This window comes from Pantherophis guttatus, chromosome 9 (assembly GCF_059756535.1).
Source record: "Pantherophis guttatus breed Tessera chromosome 9, ASM5975653v1, whole genome shotgun sequence".
Classification (NCBI taxonomy): domain Eukaryota; kingdom Metazoa; phylum Chordata; class Lepidosauria; order Squamata; family Colubridae; genus Pantherophis; species Pantherophis guttatus.
In genome coordinates, this window is record NC_142071.1 from 4,279,312 (window position 1) to 4,300,365 (window position 21,054).

The window sequence follows — 21,054 nt, forward strand, 5'->3', positions numbered from 1 at the left end:
TGGCAGCAGAAGTAGCCTGCAATACTGCATTCTAACCACTGAGCCACTACGGCTCTTATCCATAAATGATATGGAGAGAACAATATTTTAGAAGTATTGAAAGCATTGAAGTATTGAAAAAGAGTCCACCGCTGCCCCTAAGGGAGCCTGTTCGTAGATAACTAAAACTTGACTAGGCCCTTTTTTTAAAAAAAAGATTTTTGCTCGACATTCACCCTTCTTCAGATTCTGTCCAGATCCAGAAAAGGAAACAATACTTTCAAACACAAATGAATCATCTGCAAAGTTTTTTTTTCTCTCGTGCCTTTGTAGTAAGCCATAGAGATGACCTTGGAGAAAATACACAGCAACAAAAACCAAAGCATGCTTTCAACTGGGAAACAGAGAAAGAACAAGAAAGAAGCTCAGACTGGTTTTCCCCCACCACCTCCAAAAAACAACAACAACCCTTCTCTAGGATATAGGAGGGAGAGAAAAGAAAACTCAGCTTTTCATCTGTCTGATACTGTCACTTATATCAATAGCGTATAGTTCCAGTTAAATTTCTGAAGTCTGTTTCCTGCTCTTCGGTATCTCAAAGAACTGAGAACCTTTTCTTCTTCTTCTGCTGTATCCTGTTCCTTCTCTTTCTCCTGAAGAAAAAGAAGCTATTACTCAATACTCAAAGTTTGAGCTCGGTTCCACAAAGTAGTAGAACTCCGTTTCTCTCTTCCCAGCAGAACTCCAGGATTAAGAGAGTCACATTTAACCTAACATCCCCAACATCTCTTCTCTCAAAGGAAGCCGTGAGACAGGCAGAAGAGTTTAAAACTTGAAGCGCTGCTGTTTGATTCCAGAATTCAACCAACCAAATATTTAACCTTTCCAGGAGTTACTACCCATGGTATATTGCCTCTGCATTGCATCACAGACCCACAGCTTCCTGCAAACGCCAAGAGCATAAAATGGTCAAGAGGCTTGTGTTTGTTTTTCACAAACTTTCACAAATATCCCTGCATTTTTATCCCACAGTCTCTGGTTGGTATCAGTAACATACTTTATGCCTCTCGTGCATTTGATTATCCATCTCCTGCTGCCTTAGTCATTTGAAATAGATTCCCCCTTAAATGGGGATTTATTATATCTCAGTAGGGTTTATTCTGTTCCCTTCTATAATGTTCTCTCTCCAGCCCAACCCAAGGATTAGAAAAAACGTTCTAATCCCTATAATTGGAGGCAGGAGGGAAGAAATGTGAAGAACCAAATACATTTGCTCTTCTTTCTATTGATGAAAGCCAGAGAGATCAAAACTAGCAAGAAATTTTGAACAAATGCTTGATAATGGAGAGAGACTCTTATTTTATCAGGTTCGCCTGATTCACCAGTTGCATCCCTTTCTGGATCGGGACTCCTTGCGCACGGTCACTCATGCCCTCGTCACTTCCCATCTGGACTACTGTAATGCTCTCTACATGGGGCTCCCCTTGAAGAGCATCCGGAGGCTCCAACTGGTCCAGAATGTGGCCGCGCGGGTGATTATGGGAGCGACACGGTGCTCCCATGTAACACCTCTCCTGCGTGAGCTGCACTGGCTCCCGGTGGTCTTCCGGGTGCGATTCAAGGTGTTGGTTACCATCTTTAGAGCGCTCCATGGCTTAGGACCTGGGTACTTACGAGATCGCCTTCTGCCACCGATAGCCTCCCATCGGCCAGTACGCTCCCACAGAGAGGGACTCCTCAGGGTACCGTTGGTCAAACAATGTTGACTGGCGACCCCCAGGGGGAGAGCCTTCTCTGTGGGGGCACCTACGATCTGGAATGAATTGCCCCTGGAGATACGAATGATCCCTGACCTATGCACCTTTTGCCATGCCTCAAGACGTTATTGTTCCAACAAGCTGGGCTGGCCTAAATATTAATTTTAATGGGTTGCTTTTGTTTTTTAATGATGTTGGGGCCAAATTATTTAATATGTTTTTAAATTGCTTTTAAATTTTATATATGTGTTTGTTTTATCTTTGGCTGTGCACCACCCTGAGTCCTTCGGGAGAAGGGCGGTATAAAAATTAGATTAAATAAATAAATAAATTAGATTTAGCATTAAAATGTTCATCACCTCAGTGTCAAGGCCTAGCTAGCCTGATATGAAATAAAAGCTAAGGAGGTTCACAAAAATCGTTAATTGTTGGGGAGACCACCAGAAAATCCCAGGGCTATAAAATAAAGGCAAAAATCTGTACCCTTTTTAGAGTCTCAACATCTTTTTTGCAATGTGGTCATCATGATGTAAAAAAGATTTTGAGACTCTAGAAAGAGAGTCTATAGAGAAGAGCAATAAAGATGATTAGGGGACTGTAAGATAAAACATGTAAAGAACAGTTGCTGGAATTGGGGATGTCTAGCCTGAAGAAAAGAAGGACTAGGGGTGAGATGATAGCAATCTTCCAATATCTCAGGGGCTGCCCCAAAGAAGAGGGAGTTAAGCTATTCTGCAAAGCACCTGAGGGCAGGACAAGAAGCAATGGGTGGAAATTAATCAACGAGACAAGCAACCTAGAATTAAAGGGAAATTTCCTGACAATTAGAACAATTAATCAGTGGAACAACTTGCCTCCAGAAATTGTAGATGGTCCAATACTGGAGTTTTTTAAGAAGAAATTGGACAGAATTGTCTGAAATGGTATAGGGTTTCCTGCCTGAGCAAGGGGTTGGACTAGAAGACCTCCAGGGCCCCTTACAACTCGGTTATTCTGTTTCGTGGAAACTTTTGGATTGTCAATCAGCTTCGCTAAAATTGGATATTTTTCTGGAACTAAGTCTGCATGTCACCAGGCTGGCAGAGCATGACAAAAATATCGGTCTGAAATAAGAGGATATTGACAATTAAAGGCAAAAACTGACACCATGAAATTGAAGGCAAGGTGCTGTCTACTTAGCACCATATCCATGACCAGGTTTCTGTCATCTGCACCTCTATAACTGTCTGGTTTGGCTCTGCAACCCAACAAGACAGACACCGACTTCAGAGGAAAATTAGAACTGCAGAAAAAACAATGGCTACCAACCTGCCTTCCGTTGAGGACCTGTATGCTGCACGAGTCAAAAAGAGGGCTGTGAAAATATCTACAGACCCCTCGCATCCTGGACATAAATTGTTTCAACTCCTACCCTCAAAACGATGCTATAGAGTACTGCACACCAAGACAATTAGACACAAGGACAGTTTTTTCCCGAACGCCATCACTCTGCTAAACAAATAATTCCCTCAACACTGTCAAACTATTTACTAAGTCTGCATTACTATTACTATTAATCTTCTCATCATTCCCACCACTCATCTCCTCCCACTTATGACTGCATGACTGTAACTTTGTTGCTTGTATCCTTGTGATTTATATTGATATTGATTGTTTCCTAGTATGATTTGATTGCTTATTTGTACCCCATGATTATCATTAAGTATTGTACCTTATGATTCTTGACAAATGTATCTTGTCCTTTTATGTACACTGAGAGCATCTGCACCAAAGACAAATTCCTTTTGTCCAATCACACTTGGCCAATAAAGAATTCTATTCTATTCTATTCTATTCTATTCTATTCTATTCTATTCTATTCTATTCTATTCTATTCTATTCTATTCTATGACATCTACGTACTTCTTAGCCAGGTCACACTATTGCTGAGGTCTTAGAAGTCGGTCCAAAGTCTTTTTTTTCCTTTTTTGGTGACACTGCACACCAAAACAATTAGAAACACGGAAAGGTTTTTCCCAAATGCCATCACTCTGCTTAACAACTAATTCCCACAACACTGTCAAATAATTTACTAAGACTGTATTACTATTATTCTTCTCTTCCTTACTAGTATCTATCTCTTCCCACTTATTACTATAACCATGTTGCTTGTATCTTTCAATTTATATTGTTTTTATTTGTTTCCTAGTACGATTTGATAGCTTATTAGTAACCTTGACCATCACTAAGTGTTGTATTTTTTTAATTCTTGATGAATGTATTTTATTCTCCTTATGTACACTGAGAGCTTATGCACCAAAGACAAATTCCTTGTGTGTCCAATCACACTTGGCCAATAAAGAATTCTATTCTATTCTATTCTATTCTATTCTATTCTATTCTATTCTATTCTATTCTATTCTATTCTATTCTATTCTATTCTCCATTTCTATCTATCTATCTATCTATCTATCTATCTATCTATCTATCTATCTTATCTATCTTTTCTTTTATGTACACAGAGAGCATATACACGAAAGACAAATTCCTCGTGTGTCCAATCACACTTGGCCAATTAAAAATTCTATTCTATTCTATTCTATTCTATTCTATTCTATTCTATTCTATTCTATTCTATTCTATTCTATTCTATTCTATTCTATTCTATTCTCCATTTCTATGTATCTATCTATCTATGTATCTATCTATCTATGTATCTATCTATCTATCTATCTATCTATCTATCTATCTATCTATCTATCTATCTTATCTATCTTTTCTTTTATGTACACTGAGAGCATATGTACCAAGACAAATTTGTGTCCAATCACACTTGGCCAATTAAAAATTCTCTTCTCTTCTCTTCTCTTCTCTCTCTTCTCTTCTCTTCTCTTCTCTTCTCTTCTCTTCTCTTCTCTTCTCTTCTCTTCTCTTCTCAAGAAAAGATGAGCCCGGGAAAGAGATTTGACGGGAACAGGGGAGACAAAGGTACTTATTATTTGGAATGATTCATGGCATAAAGCAGAGGAAAAAAAGATATATATATTTTTTAGAAAACTGAATGAAAATGAAGCCGGAGGAGCAAAATCCAAGGTTGTTTTGTAATGGTACTTCAAAGCCGGGAGATGACAGAGTTCAGAGTCAGTGTTCAAAGCCACTAGTGCGTACCCAGGGCCATATAACCAGCAAGGCCTCTGAATTAAGCTTTATCGGTGCCTCCCCTCCACCACTGCAGAAATCCAATCCTGCCCCTCTCCCCTCTCCTTCCTTCACTCCTTCCTTCCAGAGGTACTCTGGAAAAGTGAAGACGTTAAGCATGACTGCAGCTCTCTCTGCAATGCACCCAAAAAATGACAAAAATGGGAGAAATAAAGTTGTCACTGCTTAGGAAGGTTAGACGAGGAGAGGGAAACAGAGAAAGTTGTGCAGAGGGCAGAAAGTGGAAGAGGAAAAGGGTGGCTGGATTTACACAAAATGTTTAGATAAATTAAAAAAAAATTCCTAGCAAATGCATTCACACAAGAAACTACATTTGATGAGGGTTTACTTGGGCTTTTATGCAAGCTAGCCCTGATTCATTTCTAACTGGATAATCCCAGATTCAAATAGGTGATTCAAGGTCAAATTACTTCCATTCAAACTGTTTCAACATTTAATTCAGGAAGAAAAATGTCCAGAAGCCTCAAAATGCTTGCAGTTACATTAATCCGAGGAAGAAAGGAACAAAAATAGCAGGGATGTGATGCCTTCGAGTGGATAGAAACACTGCGAAGTTTCCACTGGAATTGCCTTTAAGGATTTCATTGCACTTTTGAAAACTTCTCCTGTGTGTGTGTGTTTTTTTTTTTTAAAGGGAGAAATACCAGACAGGACAACAATACAGCAAATTCTCCAGCCAAAGAACCTAAAGAACTCTTTTTCCTGGATCCATGCAGAAAATGCTCTACTTAAACATAGAATAGAATAGAATAGAATAGAATAGAATAGAATAGAATAGAATAGAATAGAATAGAATAGAATAGAATAGAATAGAATAGAATAGAATAGAATTCTTTATTGGCCAAGTGTGATTGGACACACAAGGAATTTGTCTTGGTGCATACGCCCTCAGTATACATAAAAGAAAAGATACGTTCATCAAGAATCCTAAGGTACAACACTTAATGATAGTCATAGGGTACAAATAAGCAATCAGGAAACAATATCAATATAAATCATAAGGATACAAGTCATACAGTCATTAGTGGAAGGAGATGGGTGGTGGGAACGATGAGAAGATGAATAGTAGTGCAGACTTAGTAAATAGTTTGACAGTGTTGAGGGAATTAGTTGTTTAGCAGAGTGATGCATTCGGGAAAAACCTGTCCTTGTGTCTAGTTGTTCTGGTGTGCAGTGCTCTATAGCCTCGTTTTGAGGGTAGAAGTTGAGACAATTTATGTCCATGATGCAAGGGGTCTGTAAATATTTTCGCAGCCCTCTTTTTGGCTCGTGCAGTATACAAGTCCTCAACAGAAGGCAGGTTGGTAGCCATTGTTTTTTCTGCATCAAATCTTGCTTAACATCCACCTCAAACATCAAGCCTTTCAAAAGCCTTTTACTCATTCATTCATTCATTCATTCATTCATTCATTCATTCATTCACTCGATTTCTATACTTGCCCATCTCACTCTGGGTGGCTTACAATTTTAAAAAAAAACATCACAATTAAAATACTAATGTCAATATTTAGTGATGTGGCAGTGGGGGCAGTATTGCTACAAAAAAAAATGATTGGGTTGATTTATTGCCATTTGCTACAGTAGCATACAATAACGCTACTCGGTTTATACACCTTTCAAAGTGACCTCTGGGGTTGAATATGTGGCTATGCCCAGTGGTAGATTTCAAAAATTTTAGCAAGGGGTTCTCTGCCCAGTTGCTGGGTGGGCGTGGCCATGGTAGGCGTGGCCTAGTCGGCTTCCTGCACCACGGCAGGGGGGCGGGGCTTTTTGCCCTCCCCAGGCTTCGGAGGCTTTCCTCAAGCCTCCGGGAGGGTGAAAACAGCCTCTCTCTTTGGCTTTGAAACGGAGATGAGCACCGCCCCCTAGAGAAGGGAACGACTAGCACATATGTGCGAGGGGAACCTTTACCTTTACCTTACCTATGCTAAGCAAAGCAGGTTCCAGGGAATGCTTTGCCCAAAATCCATGGAAGTGAAGAACCCCCTCAGAGTCTTGCATGGCCTTACTAGGCCCTAGTCCAATTTTGTTCAGTTATTCAGCACGAGCTCCAATTAACCGAATTCCCTGCAAACACAGTCAAAGCATTTGCCAATGTTTATTGCTTAGCGGCAGCCCTCGCTGGGACCACCTGCTTCGACGGCCGGCATCCTTGCTGAATGACGCTATTTACAATATAAAAAATGTGTGAAAGGCAACTTAACAGAGGCAATTCGCACCATGCCTGTTACAGTTTGAGCCTCGGTGTTTTCAGCTGGAGCGAGGGAAGGCATTGGCTCAACTTTCCATTTTGGAAGCCGAAAATGGTAACGCTCGCAAAGCATCCCCCGCAGCCTGAAATTAAAATGCTCCCATCTGGAGGTGCCTAGGTGCAGGCTTTGACCTGATTCAAAATCTTAATCTGAGCCTAGCTACGTAAACAGCTTATGAAGTTATTAGATTGTGATTAGCAGAAAACAGATGCGGCCCCGGAACTTGTGTGAGGCGGCTTTGATTCTCCCTGAGGAGGTACTTCAAACCACAAAAAAACAATGAAATTGGCCTCAACAAAGCAGCTTCATTCACATCATGAGGGAGGCAGCCTCTTATCTGCGTATATATATATGCATATTCTTTCTAGCCAGGTTCCACCTATGTAAGCTAAGTTGTTCTTCAGCCCTAGTTCTGTGAAATCTCATTCACAAGTTTCTGGGCTTTTTGTATCCTGCTGAAAAGCAACAACTCTGTGCTGCAATTTGGGAGATTTGTTGCTTTTCAGAGGATACAAAAAGCCCAGAAACTTGTGAATGAGATTTCACAGAACTAGGGCTGAAGAACAACTTAGCTTACATAGGTGGAACCTGGCTAGAAAGAATATGCACATAAAAGCCTATGAAAAAAGAAAAAGACATATATATTTCTTACTTCTTCGTAGGGTTTATGTGTGTTTTTCTTCTAGCCAGGTTTTCCCTACGTAACCAAGGTTGAGCTGGAGCTACAAAAAACCTTGGTTACATAGGGAAAACCTGGCTAGAAGAAAAACATATATATATATATGTTTTCTCAGGTTTTCGCGGGTGTTTGTATGTAGGTCTTTGGTTATTCGGGTCTTCTCCCACGTAAAATTGGAAGTGTCTTGGTGACGTTTCGACGAAGTCTCATTCGTCATCTTCAGGCTGGTGTTCTCGGCTTCATGCTCCTGGACATTGCTCCTGGAAGCACGAAGCCGAGAACACCAGCCTGAAGATGACGAATGAGACTTCGTCGAAACATCGCCAAGACACTTCCAATTTTACGTGGGAGAAGACCCGAATAACCAAAGACCTACGTATGTATGTATGTATGTATGTATGTATGTATGTATGTATTTCTTTAAAGTAATGACGCTTTCTTTTCCTATATGCTTGCATAAAAGCCCGGCTGCTGATAAGCAAACCCTTGAATTTTTAATCTTTAAATCTGTTGGGAAGAAATATCCACCTGGTTCACTTCCAAGCCGGGAGGAAGACACTGGAAACACGGAGGCTGATTGGAAAGACGGTTTAATGTTGAAGCAGAACCACCGAGCACATGGTTCTGGGCAGCTCACCACACGGAGTTGAGAGTGGAGGGTATTTATACCAGGGATGAAATCCAGCCGGTTCTGAAAGGTTCCGGAGAACCGGTAGCGGAAATTTTGAGTAGTTCGGAGAACCGGCAAATACCACCTCTGGCTGGCCCCAGAATGGGGTGGAATGGAGATTTTGCAATATCCTTCCCCTGGAGTGGGGTGGGAATGGAGATTTTGAAGTATCCTTCCCCTGCCACGCCCACCAAGCCACACCCACCAAGCCATGCCCACAGAACTGGTAGTAAAATAATTTGGATTTCACCACTGATCGATCATCTATCTATCTATCTATCTATCTATCTATCTATCTATCTATCTATCTATCTATCTATCTATCTATCTATCTATCTATCTATCTATCTACATATCTACCTACCTACCTACCTACCTACCTACCTACCTTTCTCTATGTCTCTGTATTTCTCTCTCTCTCTCTCTCTCTCTCTCTCTCTCTCTCTCTGTTTCTCTCTCTCTCTGTTTCTCTCTCTCTCTCTCTCTCTCTCTCTCTCTCTCACACACACACACACACACAAAGTTTAGCTAAATTCATAAGAGAACAGAGATGAAGTCAAGAAGGGCAACAAAGACATCTAACTCAATAAAATTTGGGGTGAGCAGGGCAGAGTCAAGGATCTACACAAAACATCAAATTCCAGGAGCAAATACACAACAGCTGGTTTTTCATGACAAGAAAAGCAAGCGAGAGCTCCAGAACGGTGTGCCAACTAGCCATTGTCTATAACAGGACATCTTAGCAGTTTAGCGGGTAAATGAACAGATATATTGGCATGCTCACACCCACAATTTTAAATCTTGAAGTGGTTTTACACCATTAAACCTACAGAAATAGAAATGACAAGCTAAAAGAAGATAAAATGGAATAAAAGTGGCACGCTCAGCGGAAAAAGCAAGAGAAATGAGTGAAAGAAAGAGGAAAAATAATAACACACACACAGACCGTGGTATGTAAAAAAAAAAGGGTTGAGATTGAACTGCACAGCTACAGATTTTACACAATCACAAATCTTACACAACACATCCAGACCCTCCTAAGTGAGGTGTTTGCAGTGCTGCTGTTGATCGTTAGATCTTCTGGTTGGCTACTGGGAAATAGTGATTACGAAGAAATTGGATTGACCGGTTAGAAAATCTCTTAGAAAGGACTCAATGGAGTTATTTGGGCTAAACTGTCCTCAGAAAGATATTGAATGTATGTTGCTCAACACAAGATTTTCTGTGCCGCGAGAAAGATCCATGCATTCTTTCTTCAATTAAAAACCAAGATGGAAAGAGAAGTTCCTAAAATAAGAATCTCCACCTTTTTTAAAAATTAATTTCTGAAACCCTTCCAAGTAGAAATAACCAAAACTGCCCCTTTGGAGAAATATCTAGCATATTCACTTCATTCCTCTCTTTTTGCCCTTCCCATCCTGGCCTCATTCCCTCACTCGCGATTTAATCTTTTGGAATGCAACATGATTTTGACATCATCGCAATTGCGATCGCTGTGACAATATCACAGACCGAAAACACCCCAAGGATAGCCTTGGCAAGTCAACTGAACCAGACAAAAAATAAAATCAGGGTGAACAAAGGAGAGGTCAGGGAAAGAAGGAGAGGAAAGGGAAAAGGATACTTAAAAAAGAAAAGAAAAGAAACAAGAACTGGGGTGGAAAAGGATTGAAATAACATCAAAGCATCACAAGAACCCAGCAAATTGAGGATTGAGAGCAAGATAATGCAACTACCCTTCAAAAAGACCTTGACTATGTGGTCTAACAAATGGCAACTTCAAATCTCAACCAACAAATGCTCTGTCTTACACATTGGCAAAAAAAAATAATCAAAACATAAAATACAAATTAGATGGACATGACCTTGTAGATGACCCTCACTCTGTCAAGGACCTTGGAGTACTCATTTCTAAGTGCCCGAGCCCACTGTAACAACATTGCCAAAAAGGCTTTAAGAGTTGTTAACCTAATCTTGCGTAGCTTCTTCTCTGGTAATGTTGTACTACTAACTAGAGCATACAAAACATTTGCTAGACCAATTCTTGAATACAGCTCATCTGTCTGGAACCCGCACTGCATATCGGACATAAATACAATCGAGAGAGTCCAGAGATATTTTACAAGAAGAGTCCTCCATTCCTCTAACCACAATAAAATGCCTTATGCCACCAGACTCCAAATTTTGGGCTTAGACAACTTAGAACTATGACAACTTCAGTCAGACTAAGCATAGTACATAAAATTATCCGCCACAATGTCCTTCCTGTCAATGACTACTTCAGCTTCAACCACAACAATACACGAGCAAATAATAGATACAAACTCAAGATAAACCGTTCCAAACTCGATTACAGAAAATATGACTTCAGCAACAGAGTGGTCAATGTCTGGAATGCACTCCCTGACTCTGTCGTTTCTTCTCCAAACCCCCAAAACTTTAATCTTAAACTGTCTACTGTTGACCTCACCCCATTCCTAAGAGGTCTGTATGGGGTGTGCATAAGTGCAGCAGCGTGCCTACCATCCCTGTCCTAATATTCCTTTTTACTCTTACTCTTTTCATGTATTCAAATTATATTTATACTTTTACCTGTTATCTTATATACAAAAATAAAATAAATAAATAAATACTCTCCATTGCAAGTAAAATAAGGCATTAACATCAAATCACAACTTCTTCTTCTTGTTGTTGTTTTTTTTCATAATAATACGAACAAGCCATTTCCATAAAGATTTACCAATCTAATTGGTAAAACCCAAAATCAAACTTTCATTCTTTTCCACTTCAGGCACAAAGTTCAGAAGCTTGGTCTCCATGTGGAAACAAAAGTACTTATGTTCTTGTCTTCGATCCAAATACTCAATTTTTCCAACCGGTACCTTTGTTTTACTAGAAGCTGTTTATAAAACAGAATTCCACCGCAAGAGAGGAGCAGAGGTGGGATTCAGCCGGTTTGGACTAGTTCACGTGAACCGGTAATAGCTGTGGGCTATGCCATCCTATTTAGATACATTTTCTAAGCCGTGTGCCTCAGTGGTGGGTTGCCCCGGTTCGGACTGGTTTGCAAGAACTGATAGTAAAACTGGTGGGAGGCCACGCCCATTGCCCTGGATGTCGTCATCAGCGATCTGCGTAAAGGTAAGTAGAACCAACTCTTGGTGCACATACATGCAAGCTGCATGTGCGAGCATGCACGGAAGGCACCTACTCATATTTTTGCTCCTGGGAGAACCGGTTGTTAAATTATATGAAGCCCACCTCTGGATAGAAGGCTCCAACAATAAAGAAAAAACTTCTATAATATTGCAGTGAGAGGCTCTATGGCTAAATTTGCTGGTCTGTGTCAAAATAAGGACAATCTCTTCATCTCAAGGATTTTAATATCATCAGTAAAAGATTTGCGGTACGAGCTCAATCTTAAAGGAAGGATACTCTTCATTAAAGACGAGGTGCAGGGTTTTTTTTTAGCTTTTGATATATCTAGAAGCTCAATCCATATTGTGTAAAATTGAGAAATGAGGGTATTTAAAAAAAGAAGTGGAATATATATATATATATATATATATATATATATATATATATATATATATATATATATATATATATATATATATATATATATATATCTCCACCACGTTTAATGTTGCCCCGGGAAAGCTTTCTATTTTTAACTCTTTTTGTGAAAGCTAAATGGATAAAATGTTCCGTGTTTGATGGGGTATCAGCTAATAGTCCTTGACTGCAGGAAGTTGAAGGCATTATTTAGAAAGAAGCGTGGGGTTTGGGAGGGGGGGAAGAGAGAGATATAAAATCAAGTGTTCACTGTGATTTTTCAACCCTCCCTTTTTTTTTTTTGAAAAATATTTTTTATTCTTTAAAACACAAACATAAAATACATCTTTTAAGAACGAAGTCTTGATCCGGTCATAAATAGGTACAATCGCTTACACTTCTTGAACAAGCTCTATTCCAAATTTCCTCCGTTTACATCTTTTGAAATAAAAGTCCAAACACAAATTTTTAACCCAAATTCCAACATCTTAATCTAAGTATTTACCATTCTATTGTATCACCACAAATCTTAATTTCCACATAAACACAACTCTGTTTTTATTTCAATTTATAAATCAAATTTCTATATATATTCCTTAATCCCAAGACCCATTTCATCAAATCTAAATCTTAACCTCTATTAATTTACCCCTAATTTTCTTAAACTTATCATCTATTACCCTTTTCATTTTACACAAGAGTCATTTCATACTCATTTCACTTCATTTTAATTATCTTCCAACATATTCTTTTTCACCCCATATCTATTGTTTTAACTAATTTCCAACATTTTTATATTTAGGCTGTTTTCCAGCATAGATTTTTTTTTCAACCCCTTTTGAATTTATTCCCCCCCCCACCCCTCTTATCCTGGAGGAATAGGTGTGATGTTCCAATTTTGCTTCATTAACCAAGATCTGGTTAAGTTTGTTTTTGCAAGAGACGGAAAAGGTATTGCTGGGCTGCTTTAAACATTCATTCACCTATGCCTCTTTTTATCCGTGAAATAACTGCTGGGGATGTCACGCGCCGTCATAAAAATTTAACTGAAAGGTTTTTTCTTCCCTTGAGAAAGAAAAATGCAATCAGAAGCAATATTGTTTCCATTAAGGTGAAAGAGAAGCATGGAAATGCCCAGGAACTGTTTGGTCCAAACTCTAGTCTGAGTAAAAGCTATTTTAGAAAATTTGAGTTTAGGGCCGTGATGGCAAAACTATGGCACACGTGCCAGAGATGGCACGCAGAGTTGTCTCTGTGGCCACACGCGCTGTCTGCAATTACTGTAAGTTCAAATCTCACCAGGCTCAAAGTTGACTCAGCCTTCCATCCTTTCAAAGGTAGGTGAAATGAGGACCCAGTTGTGGGGGCAATAAGCTGACTTTGTATAAAATATACAAAAGTATGAAGGCTATTGCTTAACGCATTGTAAGCCGCCCTGAGTCTCCGGAGAAGGGCGGCATATTAATCAAATTAAAAAAAAAAAAAGAATACAATCCCTTTCATTCACCCAACGACTTTGAAGATGATTATTTGAGACGAATCTCTTACCTCTTACCTCGCCTAGGTCCAATGTCTTCCCTAGCTGCTCTAGTAGATCAGCCCTGGCTGCGTTCTTTTTGTGCTTTTTTCCATCATAGTGTTGCTGTGCCATCATTGGGTTGTTAAACCAAGCTGCACAGAGCTGGCAATACCTGTCAGAATCTCTTCTCTGATGGGGTGGAGACACTACTGGAGAGCTGTCCACCTGTGGCTCCTTAAGAGAACTCAGGTTTGTTTCTGCAAAAGAAAGCAAGCAGGAATGGAGTCACCCAGGTTCCTATCCCATCACGGCAAAACAAAGCTTCCAGTACACACCGAATTGTCATATTTTGGGCACCAGTCTATAAAAAAGATGTGGAGGCTCTAGAAAGATTGCAGAGAAGAGCAACCGAGATGATTAGGGGACTGGAGGCTAAAACATATAGAGAAGGTTGCAGGAACTGGATATCTCTAGTTTAATGAAAAGAAGGACTGGGGGAGACATGATAACAATCTTCCAATATCTCAGGGGCTGCCCCAAAGAAGAGGGAGTCAAGCTATTCTCCAAAGCACCTGAAGGCAGGAGAAGAATCAATGGGTGGAAACTAATCAAGGAGAGAAGCAACTTAGAACTAAGGAGAAATTTCCTGACAGTTAGAACAATGAATCAGTGGAACACCTTGCCTCCAGAAGTTGTGAATGCTTCAACACTGGAGGTTTTTAAGAAGATGTTGGATAACCATTTGTCTGAAGTGGTGTAGGGTTTCCTGCCTGAGCAGGAAGTTGGACTCGAAGACCTCCAAGGTCCCTTCCAACTCTGTTATTCTGCCATACAAACTGTGTAGCCAGTGGGTATTCTTCTTTCCGCAGTTGCAGAGGAGATATTTAATATGAGAGAATGTAATTAATTCAATGGAGTGGTGCGGTGGCCTAGAGGTGGAGCTCTCGCCTCACAAATCAGGAGGCTGTGAGTTCGATCCTAGGTAGAGGCAGATATTTCTCTCTCTGGGCACAATGAGAAGATATCTGCTGAACAAAACTCCACATTGGTGACAGGAAAGGCATCCGGGCATTAAGCACTCTGCTAGCGCCATTCAGTTGCCCAGACTCCACCCCGCAAGGATTTATGGGGCGTTAAAAGATGATGAATGTAATTATTTTAGTGAAGAAAAACTTGTGATAATTACAGATATTTCTTTTGTGGGATGCATATTGGAATACTAAAGGATCTTAGAGATTTGATTTACAGGGACATTTCAAGATGAAAAAACAACAGAGTTGTCTTAAGGCAATTCATGTTCCAACATAAGGCTTATAAGCATCTGGAACATTAATATGGATAGTTTAAACCTGGCCCAGAAGTGCAGCAGAAAAAGGATTCTGCTTTCATGTTTTATCAGACAAAAATGGAAGGTCAGCATCTAGTTACTTATGCAAGATCTCAAAACCACGGAGCCTTCATGCTGTTATTTGATCTCAAAACTGCATTTACCCATTACCTAACTCCATTGGTCTGTAATCAAGTAGTACCTAAACTGAATTCAATAAATCAATACATAATAAACCCTATGTCAAGCGTAAGAAATCAGGGGTTCAGGCAGTTCAAATGAATAGCACTTAGACTTGTATACCGCTTTACAGCCATCTCTAAGCTGTTTACAGAGTCAGCCTATTGCCCCCAACAATCTGGGTCCTCATTTTACCGACCTTGGAAGGATGGAAGGCCGAGTAAATTTTGAGCCTGGTGGGATTTGAACTGCCAAATTGCAGGCAGCCGGCAGTCAGCAGAGGTAGCCTGCAGTACTTCACTCTAACCACTGTGCCACCAAGGCTTATATAGGTTTATTGGATGCTAATATTCTCCACAAGAATCTGAACTATTAACGGTCAAAGCAAATTGGCGGTAGAGAAGAATCAATGGAATTCAAGGTGGGCTGGACTTGTGGGAACAAAGGGAATTGAGGCTGATGATGTATTTGACCCCATCCTCAGGTTCAGCCTGGTCAACTCCTACTCTCTCATTTCAGCACGGAGCTCCAAATAAATACAGAAGAGTAGAAGATGAACTTGACTGAGAGACGTGATGGCCTAGAGATAGAGCTTTTGCCCCACAATCAGGAGGCTGTGAGTTCGATCCTAGGTAGCAGACAATATTTCTCTCTCTGGGCGCAAAGAGAAAATATCTGCTGTGAGCTCCCTGTAGGTGTCAGGAAGGGCATCTGGCCAGTAAATGCTCAGCTCTATGCAGTCACCCCAACTCCATCCCAATGCAAAAGGATTATAGGGTTGTTAAAAGAAAAGAAAAAATGAACTAGACTAAATCAGTTCAACAGCTCACCTAACCACCCATTTTCCTTATTGGCTAAAAATAGATCCTTGGAAAGCCTAGAGTTCAGCTATTAACTTGGTGGCATCCTCCAGCTTATGTTTCTCAACAATTAATAGTCTAGGCCAGTGTTTCTCAACCTTGGCAACTTTAAGATATGCGAATTTCAACTCTTTAGAAAATAGTTCATTTCATAAACCATGTTTACACTAACAATGCATAAGCATATCATATGCATACTGATATTCACCAGATGTCAACTCGCAAAGCATCTCTGGCCTGCTCTCGAGTTGCCATAGACCAAGGGGGATGGGAAACCAACAAAACAGCATGGCAGCCAAAGACAGATGCACATTTCAGATGTATCTCTCTCAAGGCTGTCTCCCAGGGTTACCCACAGTGGCTGGAGAGGTGTGATCTCAAAACCCGCAAAATTGCTCCATTGGTGAATGTGATTGATGACATACCCTGGGAGGAAGGGGGAAACAGGGTCATGATTGGGGCGTAAATTACGTGGGGTCAGAGCTGGCTTCACTTGGGAACGTGCCAAAATGAAGCTCCTAATAAATAACTAAGAAGCAACTTAGAACTAAGGAGAAATTTCCTGACAGTTAGAACAATTAATCAGAGGAATGACTTGCCTCCAGAAATTGTGAATGCTCCAACACTGGAAATTTTTAAGAAGGTGTTGGATAACCACTTGTCTGAAGTGGTATAGGGTTTCCTGCCTAAGCAGGGGGTTGGACTAGAAGACCTCCAAGGTCCCTTCCAACTCTGTTATTCTATTCTATTCTATTCTATTCTATTCTGTTCTGTTCTGTTCTGTTCTGTTCTGCTCTGCTCTGCTCTGCTCTGCTCTGCTCTGCTCTGCTCTGCTCTGCTCTGCTCTACTCTACTCTACCTGGATTTCTTTTAAAGCTTGGTTCAAAAGGATGGAGGATTTTTTTTTCTTTATTAGACTACATCTCCATCAAGTTGTGAAACATGTAGATTTGGATAATGGAGAACAGCGCCACATGGATTTATATTCCTAAAAAGATATTTAAAAACCTCATATGTTCTCATATGTCAACTTTCCTAAAATATGGATGATATATATACACATACTACATCCTCAGATTATTAACATACTTTCCCCAATAAATCTGAACACTTCTCCGGTGCAAATCTTTATGAGAGGTTCTGCAGGGAGGGGTTTTTGAATGAAAAATTCACTAATTTTTCTTCATTACAGACACGTCTTTGGGTACACAAATTTCAAAATCATTCATTCACAGACGCCGTTCTTGAATATTTGGAGTCAACGTCTGACCAAAAAAAGAGATACCTCCTGTCTAAGAAGAAAGAGATATACGGAACAATCAGACTTGCAAAATTCTCTTATTATAGCCCATCTCGACAGGAGTAGTCTCAGGCTACCTGTGGAGTTGAGTTTCTCGTCTCCTCTACTCAGTGGGGATGACATCTGCCGACTTTGTTCAACGTGTCATTTGCATAATGGAGTCTGTTTTAGCAGCTCCATTTCCATAGAAACCTGTGATAAATTCCTTTTAAAGTCTGACAATCTAGGTTAGGCAGTCAAACGGGATGCACATTTTCCTACCTTCTTCCGCTGGAAAATGCACCAATGACATAAGCTAAGCATTGGCTTGGCATCGTTTAAAAAGCAGAAAAATCCCAACATCCAATGAAACTGTTGTGGTCCGCCAGCAGCCTGTGGCACTGGCAGCAGAGTTGGACAGCGATGAGGCTGGGGAAGAACATGGGCCAGCCCTGGAGGCTGGGGAAGGCCCGGATGAGGGCTCTGCGTCAGAGGCAGAGATGGGGCCAGGGCCATCGGGGAGTGAGGTGCGGACTCCAGAGCCTCCAGAGTCGGACAGCAGAGAGGCAGAGGAACAGGAGGAGCCTGTTCCTAATGCACGCATGAGAAGAGCTGCCAGAAGGCAAGAGCAGCTCAAGCAAAGAGGACAACTCGGGAGTAAGGCCAAGAGATGATTGGCCCCTCCCATAAGGCTTAAAACAGACCAGCAACAGCATTTGGGCTTTGCCGGAAAACAACGTTGGTAGCTTCGTCTTCTTCTTCATCTACGTCTTGTATTCATTTTTGTATCTGTGACTTCTGAACATTTGCCAAGAAAGGCCTTTGGCAGTTTGCCTAATTGGACCAAGGTTTGCGATAGGACTGAGGAATTTGTGTTGGGAGGAATTTGCTTTAATTTAGTTGAACGACGCTGGGAACGAAGTCATTCTCAGCTGTTCGAATAAAGTTTGTTTGTTTGTTTCACGGACTGATTTTCCTACTACTTCCTTGGGCCTGGGTCACAACCAGAAACAAGCGGTTTATTTTCCCCGATCGATTCACTTCCTCTCCCTTGCCATCAAAAGACTGACCACCTGACCATCTTGTTTAGCATCTTGAATCCAACTCTGGCCAAACCAGATGCCCCCAAGTAAACCCCAGACTGGGGCATGAAAGTAATACGGTTCATCATTTTGCAAGAAACAACAAACAGCTATTTCTCAACTGCTAAGAGAGACACAAAATTCTCAGGGCTGACGTCAACAGGAAACCTAAAGGTAAAAGGTAAAGGTTCCCCTCGCACATATGTGCTAGTCGTTCCCGACTCTAGGGGGCGCTGCTCATCTCCAATTCAAGATAAGTTCAAGAGAAGATAAGTTAAGTAGAAATAAAAAGAAAAAAATGAAAGAAAGGAAGGAAGGAAATAGTTAAATGAAATAGTAAGAGAAGATGTACCGCAGATGGTAGAAAGTAAAATGAGGTAAGGAAAGGTTACATAGGTAAGCAAAAGATATGACTTATGTATTCATTAATTTACCTTTAAAGACCCACTATATATATATATATACACATTAAGAATGATATAAGTATATATTTATATACCATGTAATTGAGTAGCAAAGATTATCTATATGTACATACATCTGTATTCTTATTTATTTCCTTTTCCTATACCATGTAACCGGATGGACAAAAAACTGTATTATTAAAATTTCTTAACAATAAAATATTTAAAACTGAAAAAAAAGAAAAGAAAGGAAGGAAGGAAGGAAGGAAGGAAGGAAGGAAGGAAGGAAGGAAGAAAGAAAGAAAGAAAGAAAGAAAGAAAGAAAGAAAGAAAGAAAGAAAGAAAGAACAACACACATATGTGAAAGTTTAAAGGAAATAAATAATCCCCAATTCCCTCTTTTCTGATGTCACCAATTATTTTTAATAGCCTTGTGTAGTTCGGTACTTCCTGGATGAAAAAAAAACCTCATATAACGCTGAAAATTGCAGGAATGGATTGTCAGAGTGCCTGTTGGACATGTTGTAGAGCAGCGCTTTGGGCTATAAAGCAAGAGATTTCCTCCTTGAGGCTCTCTTTTGTTTATCAGTTTTTCAGCTCCCCGGGGTGACGTAGACTAGAGTATCATTTGCTTAGCTGGTAGCAACTTTGAAATTTATGTCGGTTGGATGCGGACATAAAAGTAATGACTGAAGTTCAGCTACTCAACGCTGCCTTTTTTTTCCTGCTGCCTTGGAGAGATTTGTGGCTTTGAGGCTTTACTGGTTTTGATTTTAAAATAGAGGTCAGAAGTCCAGTAGGAGAAGACAGCTGCATCCCAAAGGGCCCAGAGTCAAAGCTAACTTCCCTGCTGATCTACAGGAACAAAACCACCCCAGATAAGTTGAACATCTAAGCGCTACCCCATTCTTTGTTATACTTTTTTGATGGCGTTTTTGATGTTGGGTGTCCATTTTAGGTCGTGAGATATGGTAGAACCTAGAAATTTGAAGGTCTCTACTGTTGATACTGGTGCTGATACAACCAGTATATCACTGCTGCAAAATTGAAGTTGTGATGTAAAATGAAATATTCGGGTCTTCTCCCACGTAAAATTGGAAGTGTCTTGGCGATGTTTTGACGAAGTCTCATTCGTCATCTTCAGGCTGGTGTTCTCGGCTTCGTGCTTCCAGGAGCAATGTGAGATCGCAGCTGTCTCTTCCTTTTAACTGCTAGTGGGGGTGTGAGCTGATTGGGTGGGAACTTGGCTGTGTTCTGATTGGGTGGAGGTGTGTTCTGATTGGTTAGGGGCTTGGCTGTGCTCTGATTGGCTGGGGGTGTGTTCTGTTTGGGTGGGGGCTTGGTTGTGCTCAGCTTAGTCTGAGTTGCAGGGGGATTTGAGCTGGTGAGCTGCGTTGTTGTTGTTTGGCTTCGTGTTTGTGGCCGTGCGAGCTCTTCATGGTGGGTGTCAGTCTGCTTCATGTATGGATTGGAGGGGTTTAAAGTGGCTAATGATGCAGCTGCGGTCTGGCTTCTGGTCCTTGGTCGTGGCTCATTATCAGTGTGGGTTTGAGTCTGCTTTCTGCGTGGATGTGTGGTGGTGACATCCTGTGTGGCTCTCGTGAGTGAGGGTCTGGTGTCATTCGTCGTGTTAGGGACTCGTTTGTCAATAAGAGCGGGTTTCCAAATGGCTGGTAGGCGGGAGGTATCGTCTCGTTTGTTCATGCTGTGAGGGCGTTTTTCTATCTATCGATATATATATATATATATATATATATATATATATATATATATATATATATGCAAAATATATATATGCAATAATATATTTAAAAATTTATATATATATTTAAAAATAATATATTTAATATATTTAAAAAGAAACGATTCTGAGTCACTTAACATCATAAGGCAGTCATAAGGCAAGGATTTGGGGCCAGAGGGAGGGAAGAAGCATTTTGTTGAAATTACTGAAAGTTTTATCACTGAATTTTGCTCACTCGTTAATTAACATTATAAGCATTTTCCCAGCTTGAATAAAATTGCCTTCCAGACAAGTTAAGCTGCTTTTGAGGGGGGGGGGAAGAAAGATAAGGGTTCTACTTATTTCCAAAGTAATTCAGTCTATTCTGCAACCAAGTAGAAATTCCAAGCTCTTCCCACACACCTCCATGTGTTTCCTAAAGTCAATATCGCCTTCCACATTTGAAACCACATTCCCCCCCAAAAATTAGATTTTAATTATGTGGAATAAAAGTTCAATTAAATGAATGGAGTTAATACCACGCTTCTCATTTATTTTTACTACTTTCCTCACTAGACAACATCAACAAT

The 21,054-nt window shown here is 40.4% G+C and overlaps 1 protein-coding gene across 4 annotated transcripts in view; it reads right to left on the reverse strand.

The window, feature by feature from the left end:
* ZMAT4 (zinc finger matrin-type 4) overlaps nt 1-21,054 on the reverse strand; it is a 163,946-nt gene that overhangs the window by 38,397 nt on the left and 104,495 nt on the right. For 2 of the 4 annotated variants that reach the window (XM_087875870.1, XM_087875869.1), the window contains exon 5: nt 13,639-13,866. The exons of 1 other annotated variant lie outside the window; for it this stretch is intronic. In XM_087875870.1, coding sequence (XP_087731996.1) covers nt 13,639-13,866 — 228 coding nt within the window. The remainder of the gene's footprint in view (nt 1-13,638; nt 13,867-21,054) is intronic. One more of the 4 variants, XM_087875871.1, reaches the window with a different exon arrangement.